At 38.4% G+C, this 26693-nt stretch overlaps 3 protein-coding genes across 3 annotated transcripts; all 3 read right to left on the reverse strand.

The window, feature by feature from the left end:
* Window positions 1–2000: 2000 nt before the first annotated feature.
* On the reverse strand, window positions 2001–3380 carry LOC138897339 (uncharacterized). Its single transcript, XM_070183304.1, has 4 exons — window positions 3233–3380; window positions 2507–3147; window positions 2290–2427; window positions 2001–2204 (listed from the first exon to the last, which is right to left on the reverse strand). Exons 1-4 carry the CDS (start codon window positions 3378–3380, stop codon window positions 2001–2003), a joined length of 1131 nt encoding a protein of 376 aa, XP_070039405.1.
* A 27-nt stretch (window positions 3381–3407) lies between these two features.
* LOC138897340 (uncharacterized) lies at window positions 3408–4445 on the reverse strand. The gene has a single exon (XM_070183305.1). It carries the CDS (start codon window positions 4443–4445, stop codon window positions 3408–3410), a length of 1038 nt encoding a protein of 345 aa, XP_070039406.1.
* A 20130-nt stretch (window positions 4446–24575) lies between these two features.
* LOC138897341 (uncharacterized) lies at window positions 24576–24926 on the reverse strand. Its single transcript, XM_070183306.1, has one exon. The coding sequence runs from the start codon at window positions 24924–24926 to the stop codon at window positions 24576–24578; it is 351 nt and encodes a 116-aa protein (XP_070039407.1).
* Between the last annotated feature and the right edge of the window lie 1767 nt (window positions 24927–26693).

Consider the following 26693-nt stretch of genomic DNA (forward strand, 5'->3'; position numbering starts at 1 on the left):
AAACCTTAGGCTCTCATACTAAGTTTGTCATGCCCCAAACTCTGGGAGCGCGACCGGCGCTCAACTGAGTGAACTCGTTCGAGCAAGCCTATTAGATTTTTTTCTACCCAAACTCATCCATGAATAAAGAGGAGATGCACTCCATTAATCAAATACTGAAAATATTTTATAAACAACTCCCATTTCATTCCATCAGCAACTTCGTTCATAATTTCCAAAGTATAACAAGTTTATAGATATAATGAAAAACATGTTTTCCAAATAGAAACATTTCTAGTACAATTCCCAACATCACACACCACCCACAACCTGTCTACGGAGCCTCTAAATACAACATAAGAGTAATATGGAAGTGCCAGCAACAAGGCCCCGGCTATACCTCAAAACACAATGTATAACTCAAATGACATCAGCCCCGAAATAGAGTAGGGCTCACCAAAACCTGCTAAATAGAGAGTGACTGCTAACGTGGACCAAAGTTTCCCGCTGATGAACCACCTGCATCCATTAAAGATGCAGCGTCCCCAGCAAAAGGGACGTCAGTACATATGGAATAGTACTAGTATGTAATGCTAACTGTCCTCTTTCAAAATAGAATACCAATGTAAGAAAGGGAAAATCATAGAAACAACAATCAACAATCAATGATATCCAATTTCAAAGTTAAAACATATTAATTTTCAAGATACAAAGATAATATTATTTTTAGTTGGAAGATCTTTAGCACCGATATACCATTGTTCGCAATATCAATGTTCACAATACCAATATTCACAATACCAATACCACAGTTCACAGTAGCAATATTCACAATAGCAATATTCACAATACCAATACCACCGTTCACAGTACCAATATTCACAATAACAATATTCATAATACCAATACCACCGTTTATAGTACCAATATTCACAATAGCAATACCACCGTAACTTTAGCATGGAGTCCGATCACGACCCGATCGGCTAGGCTATCTCATTAGAGACATCACTCACAATCACTATCAATACCAATACCACCGTACTTTTAGCACGGAGTCCTATCACGACCCGATAATCTAGTTTAAGTATTTATGGATTCCAATCACCATCTCATAAGTGCTAGTACTTACTCCTTTCTCATATATTCACTAACAATCCATGCATGTAGGTTTAAGGGTGAAAGATTACCTCTTGTCGACCAAATCTTGAAAATCAACTTTTGGGGTGTTCTTGAGATTTTGAAGAAATCCTATAGAATCCAATACAAAACCTTGTTGTAACTAGTGATTGAGAAGTGTAATCATTATAAAAACACACTTAAAACTCACCTTAAGTGTGTATTGGAAGCCTTGGCCGGATGGGTGATGGAGAGAAAAGCCCTAGTCTTGAAATCATTTTATTCTTCTCTCTCCCCGCTCATGTATTAATAGGCCCAGGTACAGTATTTTTCCACTGGTGCTATCCCTGTGCTATAAGGCTTTAGCTCACTGGCTTGCTAAAATCCGGTGCAGTATTTTCCACTGGTGCTATCCCTGTGCTACAAGGCTTTAGCTCACTGGTTTGCTAAAATCTTCTACTTCCTTCCTGTGCTATAGCTGGGCTATGGGGAGATAGCTCACTGTATTTTTTTAGTCTTATTACTTTGAAATTAACAACCAAGTGTTCTCCATTATTACAACACTCAAATATTGATAAAATAATTATTCCCAAGTATCCAAATAACTTTATTCACTCCAGTAATTCTCATGTGGTTTAGGTCTAAATTAAATAGTATTCCTAAGCTCGAAATCAATCGAATTGGCAATAGAAATTCAAGGGCCTTACACATTAGCCTACCTCGGCACCACAAACCTTGAGTTCTTGGAAAATATTTTACGGGGCCTTACAACTAACTTCCCTTTTGGGTTTGAAAGAGGATCTGCCATGCTTTCCTTTTACATATGCATCACACACCTTGTGATCCTTGAAGCTTGACTTGGGCAGACCACGAACCATGTCCTTCTTGACCAATTTGTTTAGCTACATGAAGCTTGCATGGCCCAGCCTTTTGTTCCATAGTTCAGCATCATCATCAACAACACTTAGACAGCTGAGATTACCCCTCTGCAGGGACTCAAAATCAGCAACATAGATGTTTTTATATCTTTTCGCCACTAACACCACTCCACCAGTCACAAGATTAGTGACTGTGCATATCTTTGACACAAATTCCACTTTGTTTCCCTTGTCACAGATTTGGGAAACACTGAGCAAGCGGTACTTTAATCCGTTCACATAGTACACATTTTCAATAGAGTGAGAGAGAGACTTCCCAATCCTTCCAACTCCCAGAATGTATCCCTCCTTGTAGGTCCTTCAGTGAAAGGAAATCGTTTGTACTTCCAGTCATGTGCTTTGAGCAACCACTATCCATGTACCATTGTTGGCTGCTCCCCTTCACTGTTCCCTACAAAAGGAAATTAAGGGTTATACGTAGGAACCCAAACAAGTTTGGGTCCCTTGTAATGAGGAAATGGATGAATTACGGTTCTTTTGGTCCAAGCAGGCATCATGCTTCTTTTATATGAGGGACCAGGTTCTCTAACAGTAATTATCATTTTAGCAAAAACTTTATTTTTCTGTTGAGACTGAAACTTGGCCTTACAGGTTTTCTTAAAGTTTCCAGTGTTACCACAGTGAGTGCAGAGCCAGTTGTCAGGTACAGTAGCATACTTGCTATGAGGGTTGTAGGGAGTTTTTCCCCTTTGAAACTCGATTCCTTGCCTGTTTCCCCCATTGTTCGTGTACATGGCAGTGATAGCTTCAGAGAACCAGGTCCACTTGAGTGATTTTTCAAGATCACTCTTGACTCTAATTAGTTCTTCCTGAAGTTGTTTGTTTTTCTTGAGTTCAACACACAAACTAGATTTCACTGATTTTATCTGATCTTCAAGCCTAAGATGTGTTTCATCCGCAACTTCCTTTCCCTTTTGAAGAATCTCATGCCTACCTTCTCCTTTTAGTTCCTCAATTGTATCCTTCAAATCTACAACTACTACTAATAGGTCATCTCTCTCATGCTCTATGTTAGCAACCTTTTCAGTTAAAGCTTCTTTCTCCTTTTTAACACACTCAATAGTCTCTTTTAGGTCGACCACAACAACCACTAGATCATCTCTCTCATGTTCTATGTCTCATAGTTCCACAGTTAATGCATTTTTATCATTTATAAGCCTGTGATAAGTATCAATTAAAACATTTTCCAAGGATACGAGTTTTTTTAGGAGAATAAGACTTCAGATTTCTTTGAATATCTAGAAAGTTTACCATGTCATCATCGTCATCATCTTTATCATTATCAGATCGTGCCATCAAGGCAAAGATAGAGTCATACTCAGCTGCTTTACTTTCCACTGCCATCATGGAGCTGTCACCTCAATCATCATCTTATTCAGATTCACTAAAAGATTCTCCCCATGCAGCACGAGCTTGTTTCATAACATTGTTAGCGACATTTTTCCTCTTGAAACGTTTGTCAGGAACCGGGCTCCTCTTAGCTGCTTTGTCTGTCTTGTGTTTGTATTGATCTTGATTGAGGAGAGGAAAATCCTTGATGAAATGTCCTGTCTTACCACACTTATGACATAGGTCATAACTTTTTGGCTTGCTGGAGCTGCCCCCTTTTAGAATGCCTCCATTTCTGCAAACCATTTTCTGGAATCTTTTTGTTAGGTAAGCCAGATCAGCATCCTCACCACCTGAATCATTGTTGTCCGTCTTGAGGACCAGGTTCTTCTCCCTTTTGGTCTCTCTTCTCTCATTATCCTTCTTCTTATTCTTCATTTCATAAGTTTTCAGATTACCAACAAGTTCATCAATGGTTAGCTTCTGCAAATCCTTTGCCTCTGTGATAGCATTCACTTTGCTTTCCCAGGAACTGGGTAAAACACTGAGTATTTTCCTGACAAGTTTGTTCCTTGGAATGATTTCTCCCAGATAATGAAGATTATTGATGATGAAGGTGAACCAAGTATGCATGTCCTGGATGAACTCATCGTCTTTCATCCTGAAAAGCTCGTATTCTGTGGTAAGCATGTCAATCTTTGATTGCTTAACTTGGGTTGTCCCTTCATGAGCTGTTTGGAGAGCTTCCCAGATCTCCGTAGCAGATTGGCATGCTGAAATCCTGTTATATCCATCAGGACCAATACCACAGACAAGAATTTTCTTTGATCGAAAGTTCTTCTCTATGGCCTTGCGATCAACATCATTGAATTCTTTTCTTGTTTTGGGAACTATTACTGCTGGGTCACCACTAGTGTTTGTAGGGATGAAGGGTCCATCACAGATGACGTCCCAGAGCTTTGAGTCTTCAGCCATGATGAAGTCGTGCATCCTTGTCTTCCACCATCCATAGTATTGGCCATTGAATCTTGGTGGCCTGTACGTAGATTGACCTTCTTCAAAGTTTGGTAGAGCAGCCATGAGGATCCCTTCTAGGTGTTAGCCTGATAGAATGAATCTGCTCTAATACCAATTGATATAATTTAAGGGTCCACCAAACTATATTGTTACACCCCGCAGTATTACGACGATGTTACACCCCGTAGTATTGTACGTTGGATTTATCGTAAGATAATTGACATCAGTTCAAGGACAAGATTATTTTGAGGTTATAAGTATTATGCTATTTCAAACAAGTGATAAGTAAATTCGTAAAGGTGAGAGGGTAAGCGAATCGAAGAAAATTAGTTTCGTCGAAGTTTGACATTTTGAGATAAAATACGGTCCAAGCTATAATACCCTATATTTATGTACTAGTGCCATATAAGGTACCACATGACCATGATAGTAAGGTGTATAAAGTGTGTTAAAAGTGATTAGTATTTTAAGTAATTTGAGATAATTTTTAATTATGTGGATAATTGATTAATTATTGGTTTAATGGGAGATTAGCAAGATAATTAGGAATTTGTGGATAAGCCTAAAAGGCCTCCCAACGTGGCAGCAAGTGATCTTCTTAATCACGTCAAATAAGTGACTCTTTGGTTTATGTACTAGGTGGCATGATTAGGAGATTTTGGACAAAAATGCATTCTTATCAAGTGGGGCCCACAACCCACAAAAATAAGATATCTCCCTAAATCATTAAAATGGGAGGTTATGGTTGCTAAGTAATGGAGGAAAAGCTTCAGCAAAAAATTCATACGAGATTCCATAATGTAACAATAGTGTGAGATGCGATTTTACGAGAACATGGTATAATTTTTCTCAAGAACATCATACGGATTTTCCCTATTCCGATCCGTCGTTACGTGTTTTTCGTAAAATATATGGATTAGAGGAATTGTTAAGAGAATCGGCTCAAGTATGTTAAGGCTATCCCTTCTTTCTTTTTGGCATGATTCATACGATACAAACAAAACGAGCAAACACACAGCTTTCATAAAGGACTCTATTCATAGAAGTACTAGGGGTGTCTATGTTTTTGATTCCCCATGTGAATTATTATTATATCTTCTGTTCATAGGTCTCAGAAAAATACGTAGTTGATAAAGTATACCCGAAAGGCATATTGATCTTATAAATTTCGAGAAACCTTATTAACGTATTTCTTATGCATTTCATTAGTTTATACATGTACATTGACCCATGACCAGATGGCGTTATATATGCGTATATTTTATGTATATGGGATATGGAAAAAGGTTACAACATTATATACGCACCACCACCTGATCAACTGGTATATGTTGATGATTTTGCCCACAGTGGCCGAGATGATATGATGGGATGCCCTCAGAGGCTTGATGATGTTATATACGTATATATCTATGCATGATATGACATTTATATGCATATACATGATATTATAAATAATAAACCATTCACAGAGCTATTAAGACTTACATGTTGAGTCTTTTACTCCATGTTTCTCTCATGTCTTTTATTTACTGATTTTTATTCCTTACATACTCGGTACATTATTTGTACTGACGTCTCTTTTGCCTGGGGATGCTGCGTTTCATGACCGTAGGTCCCGATAGACAGGTTAAGAGTCCTCCAAGTAGTCTATCAGCTCAACGGAAGGTGTTGGTGCGCTCCATTTGCTCTGGAGTTGCTTATTTGGTCAGTATGATTTAGACATGTATTGATTGGTATGGTGGGGCCCTGTCCCGAGCTTTATGGTATTTATCTACTCTTAGAGGCTTGTAGACAGATATCTTGTATATGGATACTTGTATGGCCTTGTCGGCCTATGTTTTAAGTATATAAAGGATCGTGCCGGCCTTATAGGCACGTATGTCATATGTATAAGTCGGTACATCATGTTGGGTCATCCTATGTCGAGTATTTCCTCATATTGTATTCTAGTTATCTCATCACAGCCTTTCCGGATCATTTACCTATGATAGTATGTTAAAAATATACGTTACATTGGTACTCAATTGAGTAAGGTACTGGGTGCCCGTCGCAGCCCATCGGTTTGGGTCGTGACAAAAGTTGTACTCGGATGAGTAAGGTATCAGGTGCCCATCGCGGCCAATCGGTTTGGGTCGTGAAAAAAGTGGTATCAGAGCAGTTCTGTCCTAGGGAGTCTACAAGCCGTGTCTAGTAAATTCTGGTTTATGGGTGTGTTGTGCATCACACCTATAATTAGGAGGCTACAGGGCATTTAGGACTGTCATTCTTTCTTCTTACTCTAGATCGTGTGGTAGAGCTCACTTGTAAGAATTCAAACCCCTAAATTCTATTTTATTCATAATATGATGATACCTATATCTAAAAAACAGTTGGTAAGAGATTGCATGTGGTGGTGGAAGAGTTGAGTTAGAGGAACTTGATTTTGCATCATTCTTATAATGGATAAATGTGAGGTTTTCAGCAGAACATGTGTGTACTAAGACATGTAAGCTTCTTGATAAGGAGCCTTAAGGCAGGAATATCTATCCACCCATATGGTGAAAAGTAATGAGAGATTCAGAAGGTAGATACAAGTTTCAACAAGTAAAAGAAGCAAGGTGAAGAAGGGAACGAGGCACCCAATTAATGAAGATTATCAGTATTTACAATTCAGGCAGAGAAATATAAGCATTTTGAGTTACCTTCAACAGTAACAGATATATGTACAATCGGCCACACCCATCTCAGTTATGCTTTATGGGAGCTAACAGATATGGTTTAAGAGAAGGACGGGATATCAGGATCCGGCTGGGGTTAGAGTAACCCAAAATAATGGATGGATTATTTGCGTTAGTTGACATTTTCGAAGAATATTGCAAATGTGCTAATAGATCTCCTTGTGAGACACCCAGATGGTGCACTCTAGAATAGTATAGCTAGATATGAATACTAGAATGTTCAAAGATAGGCACTGGAAGCTTGGAATGGATAAATATTACCTTAGTGTGGCTCCGGTCCCTAGTACAGCGAGGATGTTAGGCAACCCGAAGAGCAAGGGGATGGGGCAAGGGGAGCTAAAAGCAAAAGAATGTCTTGTTGAAGTTTTCAAAATAAAGTGATAGACATAAATATTAGCAGGGAAATAAGAAGATAGATAATGAAGCATTATGAGTAAGATGTGATACATGGATGACAACGGTAGATCAAAAACAATGATGATAGTATTACAGAGTCTATAGTCAAGGGAAGGAAAAGACGAGAGGTGACAGGCCTTGAGACAACAAAAGAGTATAGGCCATAAAGTCATATCCTTATTTTGACAAACAAGTTCGTGACTCTAACATGATATACCAAAAGAAAAAGTTAGACCCTAGAGTAATAGAAATTAGTAAGGAATGGTGAATAAGATAAACTAAACATGAATTATAGACTGAGTGATTTGATAATAGTTGGCATCATGAGAAATTCAGAGATTGTATTCTGGCGATAATAGAATGGACGACAGAAGAATAACCCTTAAAGGTCATTCAGGAAGACGCTTCCCTAAAGCAAGCAATGTGAGCAAAGTTAAGCTTAAGGGACTGTGTGTACCAATTACACTAGGTGTCTCCCTCGTGAGTAAGGAATTTTGTTATCCTTGGTAAAGAAGGATTACCACAAAGCAAGTAAGGGTCATCGATGATGTGAAAAGACACCAAAGATAAAGAGATAAAATATCTATAGGTAGATCGTCGTAGCGCTAAATCTTAGTACTCCCCTAAAGGGGGGAATATGGAATGATGTGGCATTAGGCCAGAGTTCAGTTGTTCTAGTAACTATGGAATGATAAGGGAAGAATGTGATAGAAATGAGAAATGGACGAGATTGCACTTATCCAAATCCTACAACTATGCTATGATTTCAGAACATTATGCAAGCACGACGTCAAGGAAAGGAAGTAAGGGTTCCTGCCTGGGATGTTATTGATAAATAAGGAGTCACTGCGAGAGGTAAGTTAAGACAAAGAAATAACCCAAGAAACGCGAAATATAGATATGAGTATGGACCAATGAGTAGTTAGTAGTTAATTCAGCAAGAGCCTAGTTATGGTGAGACAAGAGGATACAGACAAATCAGCAGATCGTGCAAGATAAATATAGTGAACCCCAACATAGTGAGTCCAGTCGCGGAGATAATGATATTGTGATCCTTGGGAAGACAGTCAAAATATTAGTTCAGAAGCAACCCTACAAGCACAAGACGTGGAGATAAGTAACTACGGATAATTATAGGCGAGGAAGAACATAAAAAATTCCGTCAAGTATACGATGTGATAAGCTCGCAGCTTTACAAGAGTCAGAGGATCCTCCCTATGTACTACAATGAAAGACTAGTTTAGGAAATAAGGAAGAAGGCTTCAACCTAAGCATAGTAACTTGAAGAAGGAATGGTCATGTAAAAATAGTCTCCCTACAACATTGTATGCACTCCATAAGAAAGTGGCACCTACCATGGCTAATAAACAGGAAGTAACAATCAAAAGTAATATTCGAGATCATATGAGTTGCACAAAAATTTTGACATGTGTGGGAACTAAGATAAGCTAAGTATGCACACAACAAAGGGGGCAGAAAGACCAGAAAAAGTAATAGCTTACGTTTAAAGAAAGCTGAGAAGGAACGAAAGGAATTATTCGATCAATGATCCGTAGTTAGTTACATTATGAACGCACTTAAGATTTCAGAGTATTATCCATGCAACATATATGTTGACAATCATACAGCCATAGAAGACTCTGGTATAAGTTAAAAGAAAGAATTGAATCCAGGTCATAGATAAAGGATTGAATTATTAGAAGATTATATCATGGATATTCCATAGCGTCCATGAATAGCTAAAGTAATAACTAATATCATGAGCCGCAGATCGGAAGATAGCTTAAGCCTACATAAAGGCTGATCAGAGGGAAGAGGAAACTAAAGAGTTACATCAACTAAGTATATCAGGAGTTTGATTATTGGACCTAGAAAATTATAGAAATCATGATTAAGAACATTGCAGAATCACTCTTAATATCATAGGTACAAGAGAGATAGTACAATAACTATATTCTATAACGGCTCTACGAGAAAGCCAGTTAGAAGAGTACCAGCCTCATAAGAAGTCAGTATGAAGCTCCCGCCGGATTGTGTATGCACCAGGGGTGCAAGTATTATAATAAAGCTTCAAGTTGTGGATGTGAATTATACCTATGTGGAAGGGAGGTCATGAAAGAGATAGAAGATGTGATTCGAGATTTTAAGGTAAGTAAGGTAAAAATAAACAACAAATGAGATACTCAGGTGCAGAAGATTATGAATAATCTATACTTCAGATAGAGGACTAGAAGCACTGGGATTCAGTATCCAGGAATGATAGAGGTGGCATTAGTGGCATATCTTCCAGCCTATGGTTTCTAGGTATCAATAAGTTTAGTTAAGAGAATAAAGAAGAGTTAGTGACAAAGTGATGTCTCGCTTGATGTTCCAGAATGACATAAGGAAATCTATGGTGCAAGCAAGTTGAAGGAAGTTTGTGAGTAGTATAAATAGATATGTGTAGATTGCAAGCTAAAGTATGGTAGAGTGACAAGGTTTTAGGAAGACATTAGTAAGGATAAGGAAAGGCGAGTGAGAAGGTGACGAGAATGGATAAGTCTTCGGGGTTAAGTCAAGGAAAACAAGAGAGCTAATGGTTTCTCTAAGTTATAGAAAGCTCAGTATATCCTGCATGAACTCAAAAGAGTCTAAGACTAATAGCATTTAGAATATATGGAATGCTGCCCTGGTAGTGGAATAAGGGTGTAATTATGATAGATAAAGGATGACGTTTGGACCTTCGATTGAGTAATGATTTGAAGAAAACGGAACGAGATTAAAATACCCCCTAGACATAAGCCCTAGTGACAATGTATTACGTAAGAGGTTTCAAGTTATCAGTGGTAGATTGAAAATCAATATTGAGATGAATCAACAATGAATGGATAAAAGTTACAAAGTATGAGATGAGATTACGCCATCATTCTTAAGAAGAACAGTAATGAGAAAGTATTAAAGGACTTAGATTTATACATTTAGGATAAGTAATGGTGTAGTAACGAGAGTAACCTGGAGTTTGGAAGAATTCCGACCACAGGCCGTGGTGTAAGAAAGAGGCCTAAAGGTGGGAATGCCCTGGACTTTAGATTTATTCACAGAACAGTTGCCTAGGTGGCAAGGAGAGTACTAAAGTATTCGGAAGACATAGGTTATGAAAATGATAAATGCATCAGTCAATATTCGAGGACAAATGTTCCAAAGGGGGAATGATGTTACACTCCGCAGTATTACGACGATGTTACACTCCATAGTATTGTACATTGGATTTGTCATAAGATAATTGACTTCAGTTCAAGGACAAGATTATTTTGAGGTTATAAGTATTATGCTATTTCAAATAAGTGATAAGTAAATTCGTGAAGGTGAAAGGGTAAGCGAATCGAAGAAAATGAGTTTCGTCGAAGTTTGACATTTTGAGATAAAATATGGTCCAAACTATAATACCCCGTATTTATGGACTAGTGCCATACAAGGTACCACATGACCATGATAGTAAGGTGTATAAAGTGTGTTAAAAGTGATTAGTATTTTAAGTAATTTAAGATAATTCTTAATTATGTGGACAATTGATTAATTATTAGTTTAATGGGAGATTAGCAAGATAATTAGGAATTTGTGGATAAGCCTAAAAGGCCTCCCAACGTGGCAGCAAGTGATCTTCTTAATCAAGTCAAATAAGTGACTCTTTGGTTTATGCACTAGGTGGCATGATTAGGAGATTTTGGGCAAAATTCATTCTTGTCAAGTGGGCCCCACAACCCACAAAGATAAGATATCTCCCTACATCATTAAAATGGGAGGTTATGGTTGCTAAGTAATGGAGAAAAAGCTTCAGCAAAAAATTCATACGAGATTCCATAATGTAACAGCAGCGTGAGATGCGATTTTACGAGAACACGGTATAATCTTTCTCAAGAACATCATACGGATTTTTCCTATTTCAATCCGCCGTTACATGTTTTTCGCAAAAGATGTGGGCTAGAGGAATTATTAAGAGAATCGGCTCAAGTATGTTAAGACTATCCTTTATTTCTTTCTTTTTGGCATGATTCATACGATACAAACGAAATGAGCAAATGCACAACTTTTATAAATGACTCTATTCATAAAGTACTAGGGGTGCCTATGTTTTTGATTCCCCATGTGAATTATTATTACATTTTCTGTTCATGGGTCTCAGAAAAATACGTAGTTGATAAAGTTTATCCGAAAGGCATATTGATCTTATAACATTCCGAGAAATCTTATTTATATATTTCTTATGCATTTCATTCATTTATACATGTACATTAACCCATGACCAGATGGCGTTATATATGCGCATATTATATATATGGGATATAGGAAAATGTTATGGCATTATATACGTATTAAATTTCGAGAAACCTTATTAACGTATCTTATGCATTTCATTAGTTTATACATGTACATTGACCCATGACCAGATGGCGTTATATATGCGTATATTTTATGTATATGGGATATGGGAAAAGGTTACAACATTATATACGCACCACCACCTGATCAACTGGTATATGTTGATGATTTTGCCAACAGTGGCCGAGATGATATGATGGGATGCCCTCAGAGGCTTGATTATGTTATGTACGTATATACCTATGCATGATATGACATTTATACTCATATACACGACATTATAAATATTAAACGATTTACAGAGCTATTCAGACTTACATATTGAGTCTTTTACTCCATGTTTCTCTCATGTCTTTTATTTTAAGATTTTCATTCCTTACATACTCGGTACATTATTTGTACTGACGTCTCTTTTGCCTGGGGGTGTTGCGTTTCATGCCCACAGGTCCCGATAGACAGGTTGAGAGTCCTCCAAGTAGGCTATCAGCTGAACGAAAGGTGTTGGTGCGCTCCATTTGCTCCGGAGTTGCTTATTTGGTCAGTATGATTTGGACATATATTGATTGGTATGGCGGGGCCCTGTCCCGACCTTTATGGTATTTATCTACTCTTAGAGGCTTGTAGAGAGATGTCATGTATATGAATACTTGTATGGCCTTGTCGGCCTATGTTTTGAGTATATAAAGGATCGTGCAGCCTTATAGGCCCGTATGTCATATGTATAAGTCGGTACATCATGTTGGGTCACCTTATGTTGAGTATTTTCTCATGTTTTATTCTAGTTATCTCACGACAGCCTTTCTGGCTCATTTACCTATGATAGTATGATACAAAATATACGTTATGTTGGTACTCAGTTGAGTAAGGTACCGGGTGCCCGTCGCGGCCCATCGGTTTGGGTCGTGACATATATAGAGAATCAGGTTCTCTATTAGTTTCCACAGAACACACGCACACTACAGTAAGTAAATGATACAAGGAAGTTTTACGTGGAAAACTCCCAGCTCACGGGATTAAAAACAATGACCTACCCTTGTAGGATTTCTACTTCACTACTGAGCAAACTTTAGATTACAACCTATTATAACCTAGAAATTAACCTCTTAATACCTCACTAACTTGTAACAACTCTATTACAAGCCACTTTGTAATAACTCTATTACAAAGACTTACAACTCGACTAACTCTAGCCAAGACACAAACACAAGGGTTTATGATTTACAAAGGTTTCCTACACAATGCTTCTAACTAAGCTAAGTAGGAACTACAAGTAAAGAACTTTAACAAAGGTGCAACACAACTAAGGACATGTAATAATTCAATACAAGGAATTGGTCTATTACAAGCCCTTACTAACCTTTAACAACTCTATTATAAGCCACTTTGTAATATTACAAAGACTTACAACTCGACTAACTCTATCCAAGACACAAACACAAGGGTTTATGATTTACAAAGGTTTCCTACACAATGCAATTACAAGTAAAGAACTTTAACAAAGGTGCAACACAACTAAGGACATGTAATAATTCAATACAGGGAACTAGTCGGTTGTTATGTTGTTCTTTGTTCTTGATGCTCTTGAGAATCGCTTGCCAGATTGATTGGTCACTGGAGATAGTGCTTGATGGATTCTTCAATGTTCAAGTGATGATTTGCCTTTGGTTTAATGTTAATATAACATTGGTGACATCACTTGAATGATGCAAGCACGTTTGGTACAGGAGCATTCCCAATGAAGTTGACTGCTGCACTGTTTTGCACTGTTGCGTGTGCAGGCAACAACTTTATAGCTATTGGAGAGTTGACTTGGTATGGTCACCAGAGGAACTGATGTCCATCTGTTCCCCTTGTTGTTTCTTTGACTTATTAAGAGTTGATTTACATCTCCAGCTTGAGACTTGTTATTCCCACGTACTTGAGGATTTGTATTAGGTTCCTTATATGGTTCTTGTCACTAAGTTTGTTAGATCATCAAAACTTAACAAGGTACATATAACCTATCACCAACCTTTTAAATCTTTCAAAAACTCTAACAAACAAACACCAAATAATCTAATTTATAAGTCATAAATTAGTGGGAGAGCATACATTAGTTATAACTATAATTAAGTTTAAAAGTTTTATATCAGGCGATCAAATGTACATTTAAAATATGAACTTTATGAATTCAAAGTTTTATCATATTGGGTACTTCAATAAATTAAGGTGGATTTGTTTGCAACAATGGAAATTTTAAACTCGATTTGTAAGCTGATGTCCTAAAGTAGAGTGAGAATACAAAAAAATGTGTTAGGTAATTATGGGCACTGTGAACCTAGAAAGAGCTTAGATAGGAAAAGTAATAATTCAATTTATGAGATTCCTAAAAAGGATTAGATTCACATTCGCCAGATGTTATCGATGCTTTATGGGGTAAAATACAACACTATAGTACTATAATTAATTAATACTTAAAGCCACATTTGGGATCTCAAAATGTTCTTTCTTGGGTCTGATCGCCATCTCTTTTTCCTTCTCTTAATCATTCCTTATTTCTCATAAAATTGTGAGAACTTTCATTTATGTCTACTTTCATTATGATTTAAATGAGAAATTTAAACTAGATCCAATCTAGAAGTAGGATCTCTCACTTTTTATTCTTGACTTCATTAAAAGGTTAAGGTTCTCTTGACTTTCATATGTTTCAAGTGGAAAATTATTGATGAGGAAATTCAGATAAAGAAAATTAATTAATTAAATTAACAACTCTATACATTCCTTATTTTCCATTGGACAATCATGTATTTTCAAATTATAATTGGACTTTAAAGAAAATACATAATTGTAGGATAATGATGTATTCCTAGCACAATATTATATTGCAGATTTTACATATTGACCCAAAGTTTTATGAAATTTTTTGAATAAGTTAAGTCATTTTTTTTATGTTTAGCTTTGTGTTTTTATGATATTGCAACGATTCGGCTGGTCGTTTTATGTATTTGAGCCTTGATTCCCTATTTGATGTTTTCTGTATGCTTGTTCGTTGTTTTGTGACTTGCACGGATAGTGGGCTTGCCGAGGAGGTTTGAGAGTGGATTTGAACACTTAATTCTATTGTTGGAAGCTTAAGTTGTAAGAGTTGACCAAGGTTTAACTTTTACGTGAACGACCTTGGATTGGTGATTTGATGATTCCGATAGGTTTATATGTTGATTTTGAACTTCGGCATATGTTTGGATTTGGATTTGAAGGTTCCTAGGATGTTTTGGCTTTATTTATCGAAAGTTGACAATTTTAAGGTTTGGAGAGTTCATAAGCTTGACTAGGAGTTGATTTTATTGATATCGAATTCAGATTATTGTTCCGGAACTTGGAATAGGTTCGTTTTGTTATTTGAAACTTGTGTGCAAAGTTTGGATGTAATTCAGATTGGTTAGGCTTGAATCGGACGCTTGGTTGGAAGTGTAGAAGTTCTTGAACTGAAAAGAAGTTTAACTTGTGATTTGATCCTTGATTCATTGATGTGATATATGTTATCATAGGTGATTGGAGGCCTTGGATAGGTCCGAGGAGTGTTTATGAACTTGTTGGTGTGATTGGAGGGGGCCCGGGAGGCTCAGGTGTGTTTTAGATTGATTTCGATCTAGGTTGGTGAATACTAACATTGCTGGTTTTCAGAGATCTGGTGCAATTACGCATGTGGCTAGATGTATCACACCTGTAGAGCCGCATGCGCGTAATTTTGGTTCGCAGAAGCCAGTTTGGCAGTGGCCTTATTGGATTATATCTTCATTGAAGTTGTACAGATGCGGGGTTGCTTGTGCGAAGGTGTGTGCACAGAAGTGCTTCCGCAGATGCGGGAGAGCTCCACATAAGCGATGGGTCGGCTAGTTTAGTGGATCTTGCATATGCGATGCTTTAACCGCAGATGCGATGTCATAAGAAGTGAACTGTTTGTTCGCAGACGCGGAAACCGCTTGGCAGACTTATATTTTGGATGTTTTAGCTTATTCTCCCATATTTTAAACCCTAGACTTGAAGAGAGACAATTTTGGCTTGGAGATTTTCACACAAGGCTTTGGGATAAGTGATGTCTATATATTTTTTTTTTATTATTTCAAAAATCTACATGGATCAATAACACTCAAAAATATGAAATTTTGAGGAAAATTTGGGGGGTTTTCTTACAATTTAAGAGAGTGAAAATTGAGGTTTTGAGCCATAATTTGGACTTAGTTTTGGGATCTAAATATGTATTTGGACTCGTGGGGTTATAGGTGGTCGGGATCTACCCTTGACTCGGATTTTGACCATTTAGACCCGGATTGAATTTTGTTGACTTTTTGAGAATTGATTAAAGATTAAATCCTTATTGTTTGGGATTAATTCATATGTCCCTGTTTGATGTTTTTGAGTTATTTTGACTAGATTCGATCCGGTCAGAGATGGTTTCTAAGGAAAAGGCTATTTTAGAAGGTTGATTTGGGCTTGTCAAGGTAAGTATCTTGCCTAATCTTGTGTGATGGGAAACCATATGATTAGACTCTTTTCTATCTATTTGTAATGTGTGTAAAGCAACGTATATGCGAGGTGACGAGCGCATATGGGGGTGCTATATATAAAATATGACCAGATTAAGCTTTAGATTTCTACTATATGCATAATCCTTTGTATGATTACATGAGCTTATCCTTTCGTGCTAGAGATCATGTTTAGGATTATTATCTCTTAATTAGCCAAGGTGGGATATTGTGAAATTGTTGCTATATTTGTTTAGCCGTTGTAATGTTCCACACCTTGAGCGCATATCCGTACTATTATTATTATTATTATTATTATTATTATTATTATTATTATTATTATTATTATTATTATTATTATTATTATTATTATTATTATTATGTCCTTGTGCACTTTATTGATGAATTGTGAGCATATGTTTCTTTTGTGATAAATTGGTATCTTGGTTATTATGATTATGGACATATTGAGCGGGTTGATTTAGTGTGGACACGAGGTCGTTTCCCTACAGATATTGTGGTATTGATGATATTGTGGCACGGGGTCTCTTCCTTGCGGGTATTGTGGTGTTGATGATGTTGTGACATGAGGTCTTTTCTATGCAGTTATGACGATATTGTTACTATTTTGCACGAGTATATTAAAATGTGCAGCATGTGAATTTGGACCCGTTCCCCTAGGGCCGCCCTCTCATGTTTCTCTCTTGATGGTTTACACACGGATTGTGGTATATTGACTGATGTTGGTGGATTCTGATACATAATCCGATGAAGGCGAATTGAATGTAAGGGTGAAAGCTTGGCCATGCAAGTGAATTATTTATGCCTTGTTATGCATGTTATATGCTTCTATGTTTAACTCCAACATGTTATTCTATGCCTCTGTTATTGGTGATAATCCAATTGTCAAGATTGATTTACTTATGTTGAGTTAATATCTCTTGATTTGATAAGTTGATGATATTGCATCTTAATATATTCTTGTTGCCAGTTATTATGTATAATGCACAGGTTCTTTGATTAGTGAGTATTACATGACTTGAACTTCGTCACTACTTCACTACTTCACCGAAGTTAGTCTTGATACTTACTAAGTATACGTTATCCCGTACTCATACTACTCATTTGTATTTTTTTTGTGCAGATCCGGGCGTTGGCAGCAACGGTTCTCGGGAGTGAGCATATTTGTTGATCGAGAGGATTCAAGGTAGTGCTGCATGACCATCGCACACCCTTGGAGTCCCTTTCCCTTATTTTATATTGTAATTTATATATTCAGACAATATTTTGCTATTGAAAAAACTTATTGTATTCAGTTTTTAGAGCTCATGACTTTGTACTATCTAATTTTTAGCTATCACTATATTGGCTATTGCTGGAGTGTTATTTCGTTATTTATGATATTCAGACTTATTATATCTTGTTATTTTGAATCCTTATCGTATGTTGGCTTACCTAGCATGGAGGTTAGGTGTAATCACGACCTTTGGTGGGGTTTTCGGTCGTGACAAGTTGGTATCAGAGCCCTACATTCATAAGTTCTACGGGTCATGAGCAAGTCTAGTAGAGTCTTACGGATCGGTACAGAGACGTCTGTACTTATCTTCGAGAGGCTACTAGAATGTTCGGAAAACTTCACTTTCTTTCATGCTTTGTCGTATGGATTTATTTATCTCGAAGTTTGAACCTTTACTCTTCTATTGTCTTAGAGATAAAGAGGATATGTTCTTCGGGAGCAGCTCAACAAGCACCAGTGCCTCCTGTCAAAGCCGTGAGAGGCTGGGGTGGGGACAGATGTGGGGCAAGCACCACAGTAGAGCCACCAGTAGCTCCAGCTGAGCACCAGTGCCCAATCATGTTGAGAAGGTGGATCCAGCTCAGGCACCTGAGGGACCTATTGCTATACCTTGGATTTTAGGAGACTTTGGCACACATATATGAGTATGTTTGAGAGCTTAACCTAGGAGAGATTGATTCCGATTGCACCATCAACTTCATAGGCTAGGGGAGGGTCCCAAACTTCCGCTGTATATATGCAGAGAAACTGGTTCATGGTTATCAGACCCCGAGTATTCTATCGGTGCAACCAGTCGTTGCAGCTCAGCCATAGATAGGGTCAGCCTTGACTGTTAAGGAACAAAAGAGGATGAAGAGGTTTCACATACTTCGTCCTCTCTATTTTAATGGAGATCCTACTAAGGATGCACATGGCCTCGTTGATCAGTGTCATCATATTTTGTGCCCTTTGGGTCTAGTGGTGTCGAACGTGGTTGACTTTACTACCTTCCTGTTGTTAGGGCTAGCATACAGGTGATGGAATACTTATGATACGAGTAGGCAGTCAGCGCAGAACCACTCACATGGTCTCAATTCTCGGTTCTTTTCTTGGAGGAGTTTATCCCACAGACTCACAATGATGAGTTGCACAATGATTTTGAGCACTTGCGCATAGAGGGTATGACTGTAACCCTGCATGCTATGAGGTTTATAGAATGCGATATTCCAAGAAAGAGAGGGTCTGTAGGTTTGTTGAGGGACTTAGCTACAATCTTAGGTTTGGGATTGTCATGACCGAATATTCCACCAAATGCCGATGGCGCCTAACCTGCTTTCTCGGCAAGCCAACACTCAATCAACATCACAAAATCCAATTATTAAACTATTAACTATTTCATAATATAAATAACAATGCGAAATGAATTTCAAATCAATAACATGAGTACATAATCTATGACAGGGTCTAAACACGGCCACAACTGTCTAACAACTGCACAAAACCTGTTGTCACTACATCACAAGCATCTAAAAAGAGTAACTAATGCCAACTGAATAAAACATTTGTCTGAAAAGAACACATAGACAACAATAGATTAGTAGGGAAGGGGGACTCTATGTAATGAGAATCAGATCAAGTATATCATCTCACCACGAAGTATCCAATACAGTGCTCCTACTCAACTCAATAGTATCGCTAATACCAGTCTTAGAACCTGCACAAAAATATGCAGAAGTGTAGTATGAGTATAAAATCATGGTACTGAGTAAGTATCAAATCTAGCCTCGAAGAAGTAGTAGCGAAGAGCCGACATCGGCACTCAATAAACATGCAATTATCAGGTAAAGCATAAAATAATATACAAAAATAAGCATGCTATCATCAAATGAATACGATCGCTCAAAGAAACACATTTCATATAGAATTTAGGCATGTTTAACAGATACAGAGAGAAATTAAGATATCAACACTCGATCCTCATACCAAGACATGATTCATGTCAACAACATTTTTATCAAATCACTGCATTAGTAAAAAATATGTACATATGCATGCTTAGGATCCAATATCAATATATATAAGAGCCAATGCATGAATCTAAGATACCAATGCACGCTCATGATCCAATATAAATGTATATAAGAGCCTATGCATGAGTCTACACTACCAATGCATGCTCATGATCCAGTACCAATGGATATAAGAGACAATGCATGAGGTTAAGCAACCAATGGATGCTCAGGATCTCTTTTTCAGCAACTCACAGCACAAATCCATGTGCCTGACACTGTCCACATGTCCAACAAGCACCAAACGAATCATGGCCGCCTACGCTTACATGCCCAAATTAACATGGATAATCACCTGACTCCGGAGGGACGGATACATATCCAAGCGTATGATCATTTTATATTTAATGATCATTAATCACCTGTTCCAATCATAATTCCATCAATAATCGATCAATATCGGCTCACAATATTCTTGGTACAAAATTCCTCAACTTTCTATAGTATCCAACTCCAACTCATGCATAGGTATATGAAATAATATCATTAAAAAGCACCAGACTTAACAATAAGAATGCGGATAAAAGCTGATATGGCTAAAAGATATCTATGGCTAATCATTTAATTCAATTTATCACAACGGCTCGATAAGCTATTTAACATGTTCTAACTTAATCATCTTATTTATCATGAGCTAATTAGGCCATAGAAACCACCAAAATTATGGAGCAAATAAGAGAAAGTTATGGCTATGGATTTATAATAAAGCTCAACATGGAAAAATAATCCTTTATGTCAAATCAACAAGTCATAATCCTAGGCATGCTCCTAAATCATAAAATATAAATTATTACGTATTCATAGAATCAATTTAGACATGGATAACAACTTCACATAATCCAATAAAGTACAATTCAAGTCGACAATACCGGATATGGTCCAGACCTAGCTACACATAGACCTGCACTAGCTAATGCCCTAGCCTGTTGCTGGGTAGCTACCAACTGTGTCAACAAATGCACCGCACTCCTCAAGTACTGATTTGATGGAAGTGGAGGGAGAACTGGATGTGCGGTATCCCTATGAATCTCCTCAGGTGGTGGAGGAGCCGGTAATGGCTGAGTAGGTATCTCGCCTTGGGCCTCAGACTGGGCCCCATCTACTGGGGGTTCCCTGCTAGTCCCCTCACCTGCTGTTGTATCTCTCCTCTAGCTAGTCGTAGTCTTCCTAGTCACCGTCATCTGTGTATGCAAACACCAACACGGAAGCTTAACTCAAATTTCCTATAACTCAGTTCTACAACACGATTTAGATTTGAAAGAAGGGTGACCAACTCCTAAATGCCCTGTAGTTCCCTGCTTATATAATGAGGTGCACAACACTTCTATAAGCAAGACCCTACTAGATACGTCTTGTAGACTCCCTAGGACAGAACTCCTCTGATACCAAGTTTGTCATACCCCGAAGCTGGGGGCGAGACCGGCACCCGATGCCTCACTTAACATAGCATACCAACTTGCGACTGAGGGACACTGAACATACAATGTCATACTTTATCCATGGGGCCACATTGCAAGACAATTTGCGAAGCAAAATATAAAAGAGAATGGAAACTAGCTTTGACTAAGCATCAATTATAAAGATGGGATGACAAGGCCGTCATAACTACTACAGTTGACAAACCAACAAAAATATACATACAAGTCCTACAAGCCCAACATACTACACTAACTGGTAGGATATGTCTACAACCCTCTACTGATGGATGTACTGTGGTCGGAACAGGGCTCCGACCTACCCATAATATATATATACATATATACACAATATGTACTCAAAACCCTAGACATGGTAACTTCGAAGGACGTGGAGCTTACCGATCAAGCTGATCACAAACAGCACCTACGGAGGAGGTCTACCAGTCTGTCTATCCGAACCTGCATGCATGAAATACAACGTCCCCAGAAATGGGACGTCAGTACGAAATAATGTACCGAGTATGTAAGAAAATAGAATAACTGAAAGCTGAAACTAAACTGATAATATAATAACTGAAAGTAACTAGGAGTCAAAGATGATATGGAGATATACTTACCTGTTGATACTGACTCAACTCTCTCAATATAGTAAGTAAAATAGTTGTCTGGCCCTATAAAGCTCGGAATGTGTAACTTCTCGGCCGTAGTAGACTTGCTCATAAGCGCTCGGCCATACTAGGCTCGGTATCTCGGCCATTTTGGTCTCGATCATAGGCGCTCGACCATAGTAGGCACGGTGTATAACGTACCATCTGATCAGAGGTTGCCCAATAGGGGCCTGCCCACCGATTATAGCTCGATGGCGGTGAAAATATCATAATACTTTATATATAGAGAGCCTCTGCTCTCTTGACTGGAAGAAAACGATACTCAATTGAATATAAAGTCCCGATAAGGGAGAATACTGTAACTTATGAGACTAGGATAATGAATATAAATTCGGGAGTATGAACTTCTCTTTATGCCTCGTTATCAAACATATGTAGTTACGAGATCAAGCCAAAATGAAGGAAGGGCTTAGCCTTAACATACCTTATCAAAATCTTTCCAATCACTAAGTTGAACTCACCTCTTCGCACCTTAATCTACAACAATGATAATAATACTATCATTAAGTTACGAAAGGTACAACTATCGCACAACGAACGACAAGCTTATTTTGTATTAAAACGGGCAGCATCTCCCCTATAATCCTTACTTCCTCCAAATTCAAGATAATACCAACAACACAAGAACACAACAATAACAATATATACATTATTTTCCAACCTTATATACACCACAAAATACTACAAAACATCCCAACAAACCCCAATCTCTTCATACACAAAACGACCACCGTAATAGTGTCAAACAACCCAAAAATGTTACGACGAACGACCAGCCCACCACCTTGAATTTTTATGGTGTTTATCCATACCTTTCTCCTCCAAAACTCCATAAATCAGTAGCAAAACATGCAATCCAATGGCAACACAAAACAGTACACAAAACAACTCGCTACAAGTGAATAAATCGAAGTCACGACTTTCGATCACCGTCTCGCGAATTCTTACAATTAAAGAACGAGTTTCCATACATCTCCAGCAGAACATGGATGAAAGAGAGCAGTAAACTTACCTTATTTGTTGAATAACTCAGCTCCTATCTTGGTTCTTCAAATTCTAGGTTTTCCCTCCAATTAGAACTTGAAAAGGAGAGAATTTCAATTAGGGTTTGTGTGTAATTTTTGGGAGGAGGTTTGCAGGGGTTTAGATCTGGTTATTGTGCCCTATTATCAGTGTATTATATGAAGGAAATAGAACTTTAAAATGTCTATTTGGACGACCCGAACTGGCCCATTTTTGGACATATATAATCCTCTCATTTAAGCAAGAAGGTGACACACCTACTTGTCACCTAGCAGTCTTCGCAATCTCGCAAAAACGTATATCTCTCTCTACTCCGATGTCGTATTGACAAACGGTTTAATGCGTTACAAAATAGACTCATAGATATTCAATTTGCTGGGTGGAACACCCTGTAACTCTAAGGATATTGGGATAAAATCATAGTTATATTTGACCCAAATTTCAGTAAAACTTATCAACGTAACTTATGATGACTTTCATCGACTTTTATTTCACAACTCGCCTGACTTCAAAACCTAACACACGACTATCGTATGAATAACATAAATCATAACATAACCTTGTTACCATGTTAAGAACCCTAGTCTCACCCCAAAGTTACGCGTTATAACATTCCTAACTTGTCGACTTTCGATGAAACATTATTTTCTTCAATTCCTTAGCTTCTGAACCTTCCAACCCTTTTTGTACTTGTTGTTCATGATCCTAAATATTTGTAACCTCTTAGGTAACATGATAACTTACTTTATATACTTCCAAAGATGATCTCATTTTTGCTCTTACATTAGTTTGCTTACGATACACTTTTACGTACAAAAATATGGGATAACCCGGCACCAAATCGATACCGAAATCGATATCCCTATCGGGTGGCATGCCCGATAGGTCTGCAGGAAATACATATGGGAACTCCCTCACTACTGGGACCAACTCAAAAATGGGAGTATCAGCATTAACATCCCTCCCAAAGGCCAAATACGCCGACATCCCTTCTCAATCATCCGTTGAGCCTTCAAATATGAAATCACTCTACTAGGAACATGATATAGGGAGCCTCTCTACTCCAACTTTTAACCTGTCATAGCCAACGTCACAGTCTTAGCAAGACAATCAAGAATAGCGTGACACGGTGACAACTAATCCATACCCAAAATCACTTCAAAATCTACTATAATGAGCAATAAAAGGTTGACTCTAGTCTCATAACTCCCAATGGTCACCATACAAGACCGATATACACTGTCTACCATAATAGAGTCACCCACCAATATAGATACATGAACAAGAAAAGTATGATGACACATAGGAATAAACGGAACCACGGTCAAATAAAACTGAAGCATCCCTATGGCACATTGAAACAATACCTATGATCACGGTATCAGAAGCAGCTGCCTCTGGCCTGGCGGGAAATGCATAGCAACAGGCCTGATCACCACCTATCCGACCTCCCCCTCTATGGTGACCTCAAACTGACTGAGCCCCACCCCTAGCTGATTGTGCGCGTGGTGTAGCCGCTGGTGCAGAAATCAAAGGTTGTGAGCTCTACTATGGAACCCTACTCAGAAGTCTAGGCAAATCTCTCTTGAGATGACTCAAGTCTTAATACTCAAAGCAACCCCTCCTCTAATGCGGCTGCTGACCTTGATAATGCAAATAACTTCCTGTGGAACCCTAAGCAGATGGATCAAGATAAGAACTCTCTATCGACAGTGCATTAAATGATGACTGAAATGGCCGAGCATTGTATGAATTATGGCTAATTGAAGAACCACGAGTAACATGACGCTGCCAGAGTGGGACTAAAAGGACGACCTTTGCTGTAATGGTACTGGCCTCCATATGAGGCACTACTAAAACCACCTGAACCACAAGGCCTCTTGGCCTCTCGCCTCTCACGATCAAGCCTGCGAACCTTCTCCAAACGTCTAAAAATCTCAACCACTTGGTCAAACCTAGCATTAGTCTCGGCCTCTCGAGCCAAACTATAATGTAAACCATAGTTGAGGCCATCAATGAACCTCCTGATCTTCTCCCTCTCAGTGGGAACCAACCATATAACATGACGTGCCAAATCTGCAAACCTCATCTCGTACTGGGTCACAGTCATGTCCCCCTGCCATGGCTGCTCAAACTACCTAGGCAACTCCTCTCTGCGAGTTTGTGGGAAAAACTTCTCTAAGAAAAGTACTAAGAACTCATGCAATGTAAGTGGTATTGCGCCAACGAGCCTGTCACTATTTGTAGGCTGCCCCTGTCATCTGAATAGTAGGAAAAGCAATTCTATTGATGTCCTCAATAACCGTTGTGTGAAGAACCCGATGGAACCAATCCAGAAAACCCTGAGAATCCTCTGACTTTCCTCCGCTGAACTCCAGAGGGTCAAGCCTCTTAAACCGCTCCAACCTGTTCTACTCCTCATCAGTCATAGGGGGGCCAACCTCGGCCCGAGCAACAACAACTGGCTGAACTGGTAACACTCTTGGTGTTTGATAACTCTGAGCTAGCTTCTCTGATGTACGGGCAGTAGGAGTCTATGCTCCTCCCCTGGCATGTGAGGTAGGTGGTGCAATTGGTAGCATATCCATCTGAGCGAAGCTCGTGCACACACTCAAGATCTGAGCCAAAGCCTCATGAAGACCAGGTATAACAATAGGTATCGTCGGTGTCTGAGCTGGTCCTACCGGCTCAATTGTATCCGGAACCAGCTCCTCCACTGGAGCGATTGGTGGCTCCACAGGTGCTTCTCTAGCTATAGTGCGAGCCCCACCTAGGCCCCGGCCTCTCGTGACCCTGCTTGGTGGTACTGGTGCTTGCCCGCCCGATCTGGCTGAATGTGTCCTCACCATCTGTGAGAAAATAGAGTAAAGGTTCAATCTTCGAAAATAACAAATTCGCACGACAAGAATGCAAGAAAGTGAAGTTTCATAATAGTTCGGTAGCCTCTCAAAGATAAGTATAGACGTCTCTGTACCGATCTGCAAGACTCTACTAAATCTTCTCATGACCCGTAGAACCTATGAACCTAGGGCTCTAATACTAACTTGTCCCGACCCAAATTATTAATCACTCGTGATGGCGCCTAATGCACTAGCTAGGCAAGCCAAACATAACAAAGACAAATCTTTATAATGGAATTGACAAAAATAATACAAGTCTAAAGCTTTCAACATAACATAATGACGCCAATACATGATAAATCCCCCAAAACTGGTAAATACAGAGTCATGAGCTCTAAATCTAAAATACAAGTCTGAAATGCCAAATAACAATATTGTCTGAATGAAAACAATAGTACATAAGGGAAAAGAGATGCCAAGACTGCGGTCGAGATGGAGCTCTACCTCGTCTCTCCAAGATACTCAGTAATAAACCTCAGCTACTAGTGGCTCGGTCCAATACCTGGATTTATACAATTAAGTGTAGCGTGTAATATGAGTACAACCGACCCTAACTACTCAGCAAGTATCATAACTAACCTCGGCGAGGTAAAAGAAGCAAGAATTATAAATGATACTCGCTAATTACATGTACATCCCATAAATTCAATAAGTACAGAACAATAATACGATCAAGTCATAAATCTCAGAAAGAGCCACCTTGGTGCACATAATTTCTTAACATACTCTGCTTAGTCAACAATCTAGCATATAATATAGATATGCAAATAAATCGGTAATCAATCAAGGAAATTACAGGTAAAGATGAAATACAATAAAGAAATCAAACACTAGCCAGCTTTTCCTTAGAACTTCCATAATCGTACCAAACCACTAATTAGTTTTCCTCAAACCGCATGTACACCATCAAGAAGGAACACGAGAGGGTGACCCTAAAGGAATGGATCCATATCCACATGCGGCACGGACAACTCACG

The sequence above is a fragment of the Nicotiana tomentosiformis genome, chromosome 8, assembly GCF_000390325.3.
Source record: "Nicotiana tomentosiformis chromosome 8, ASM39032v3, whole genome shotgun sequence".
Taxonomy (NCBI): Eukaryota; Viridiplantae; Streptophyta; class Magnoliopsida; order Solanales; family Solanaceae; genus Nicotiana; species Nicotiana tomentosiformis.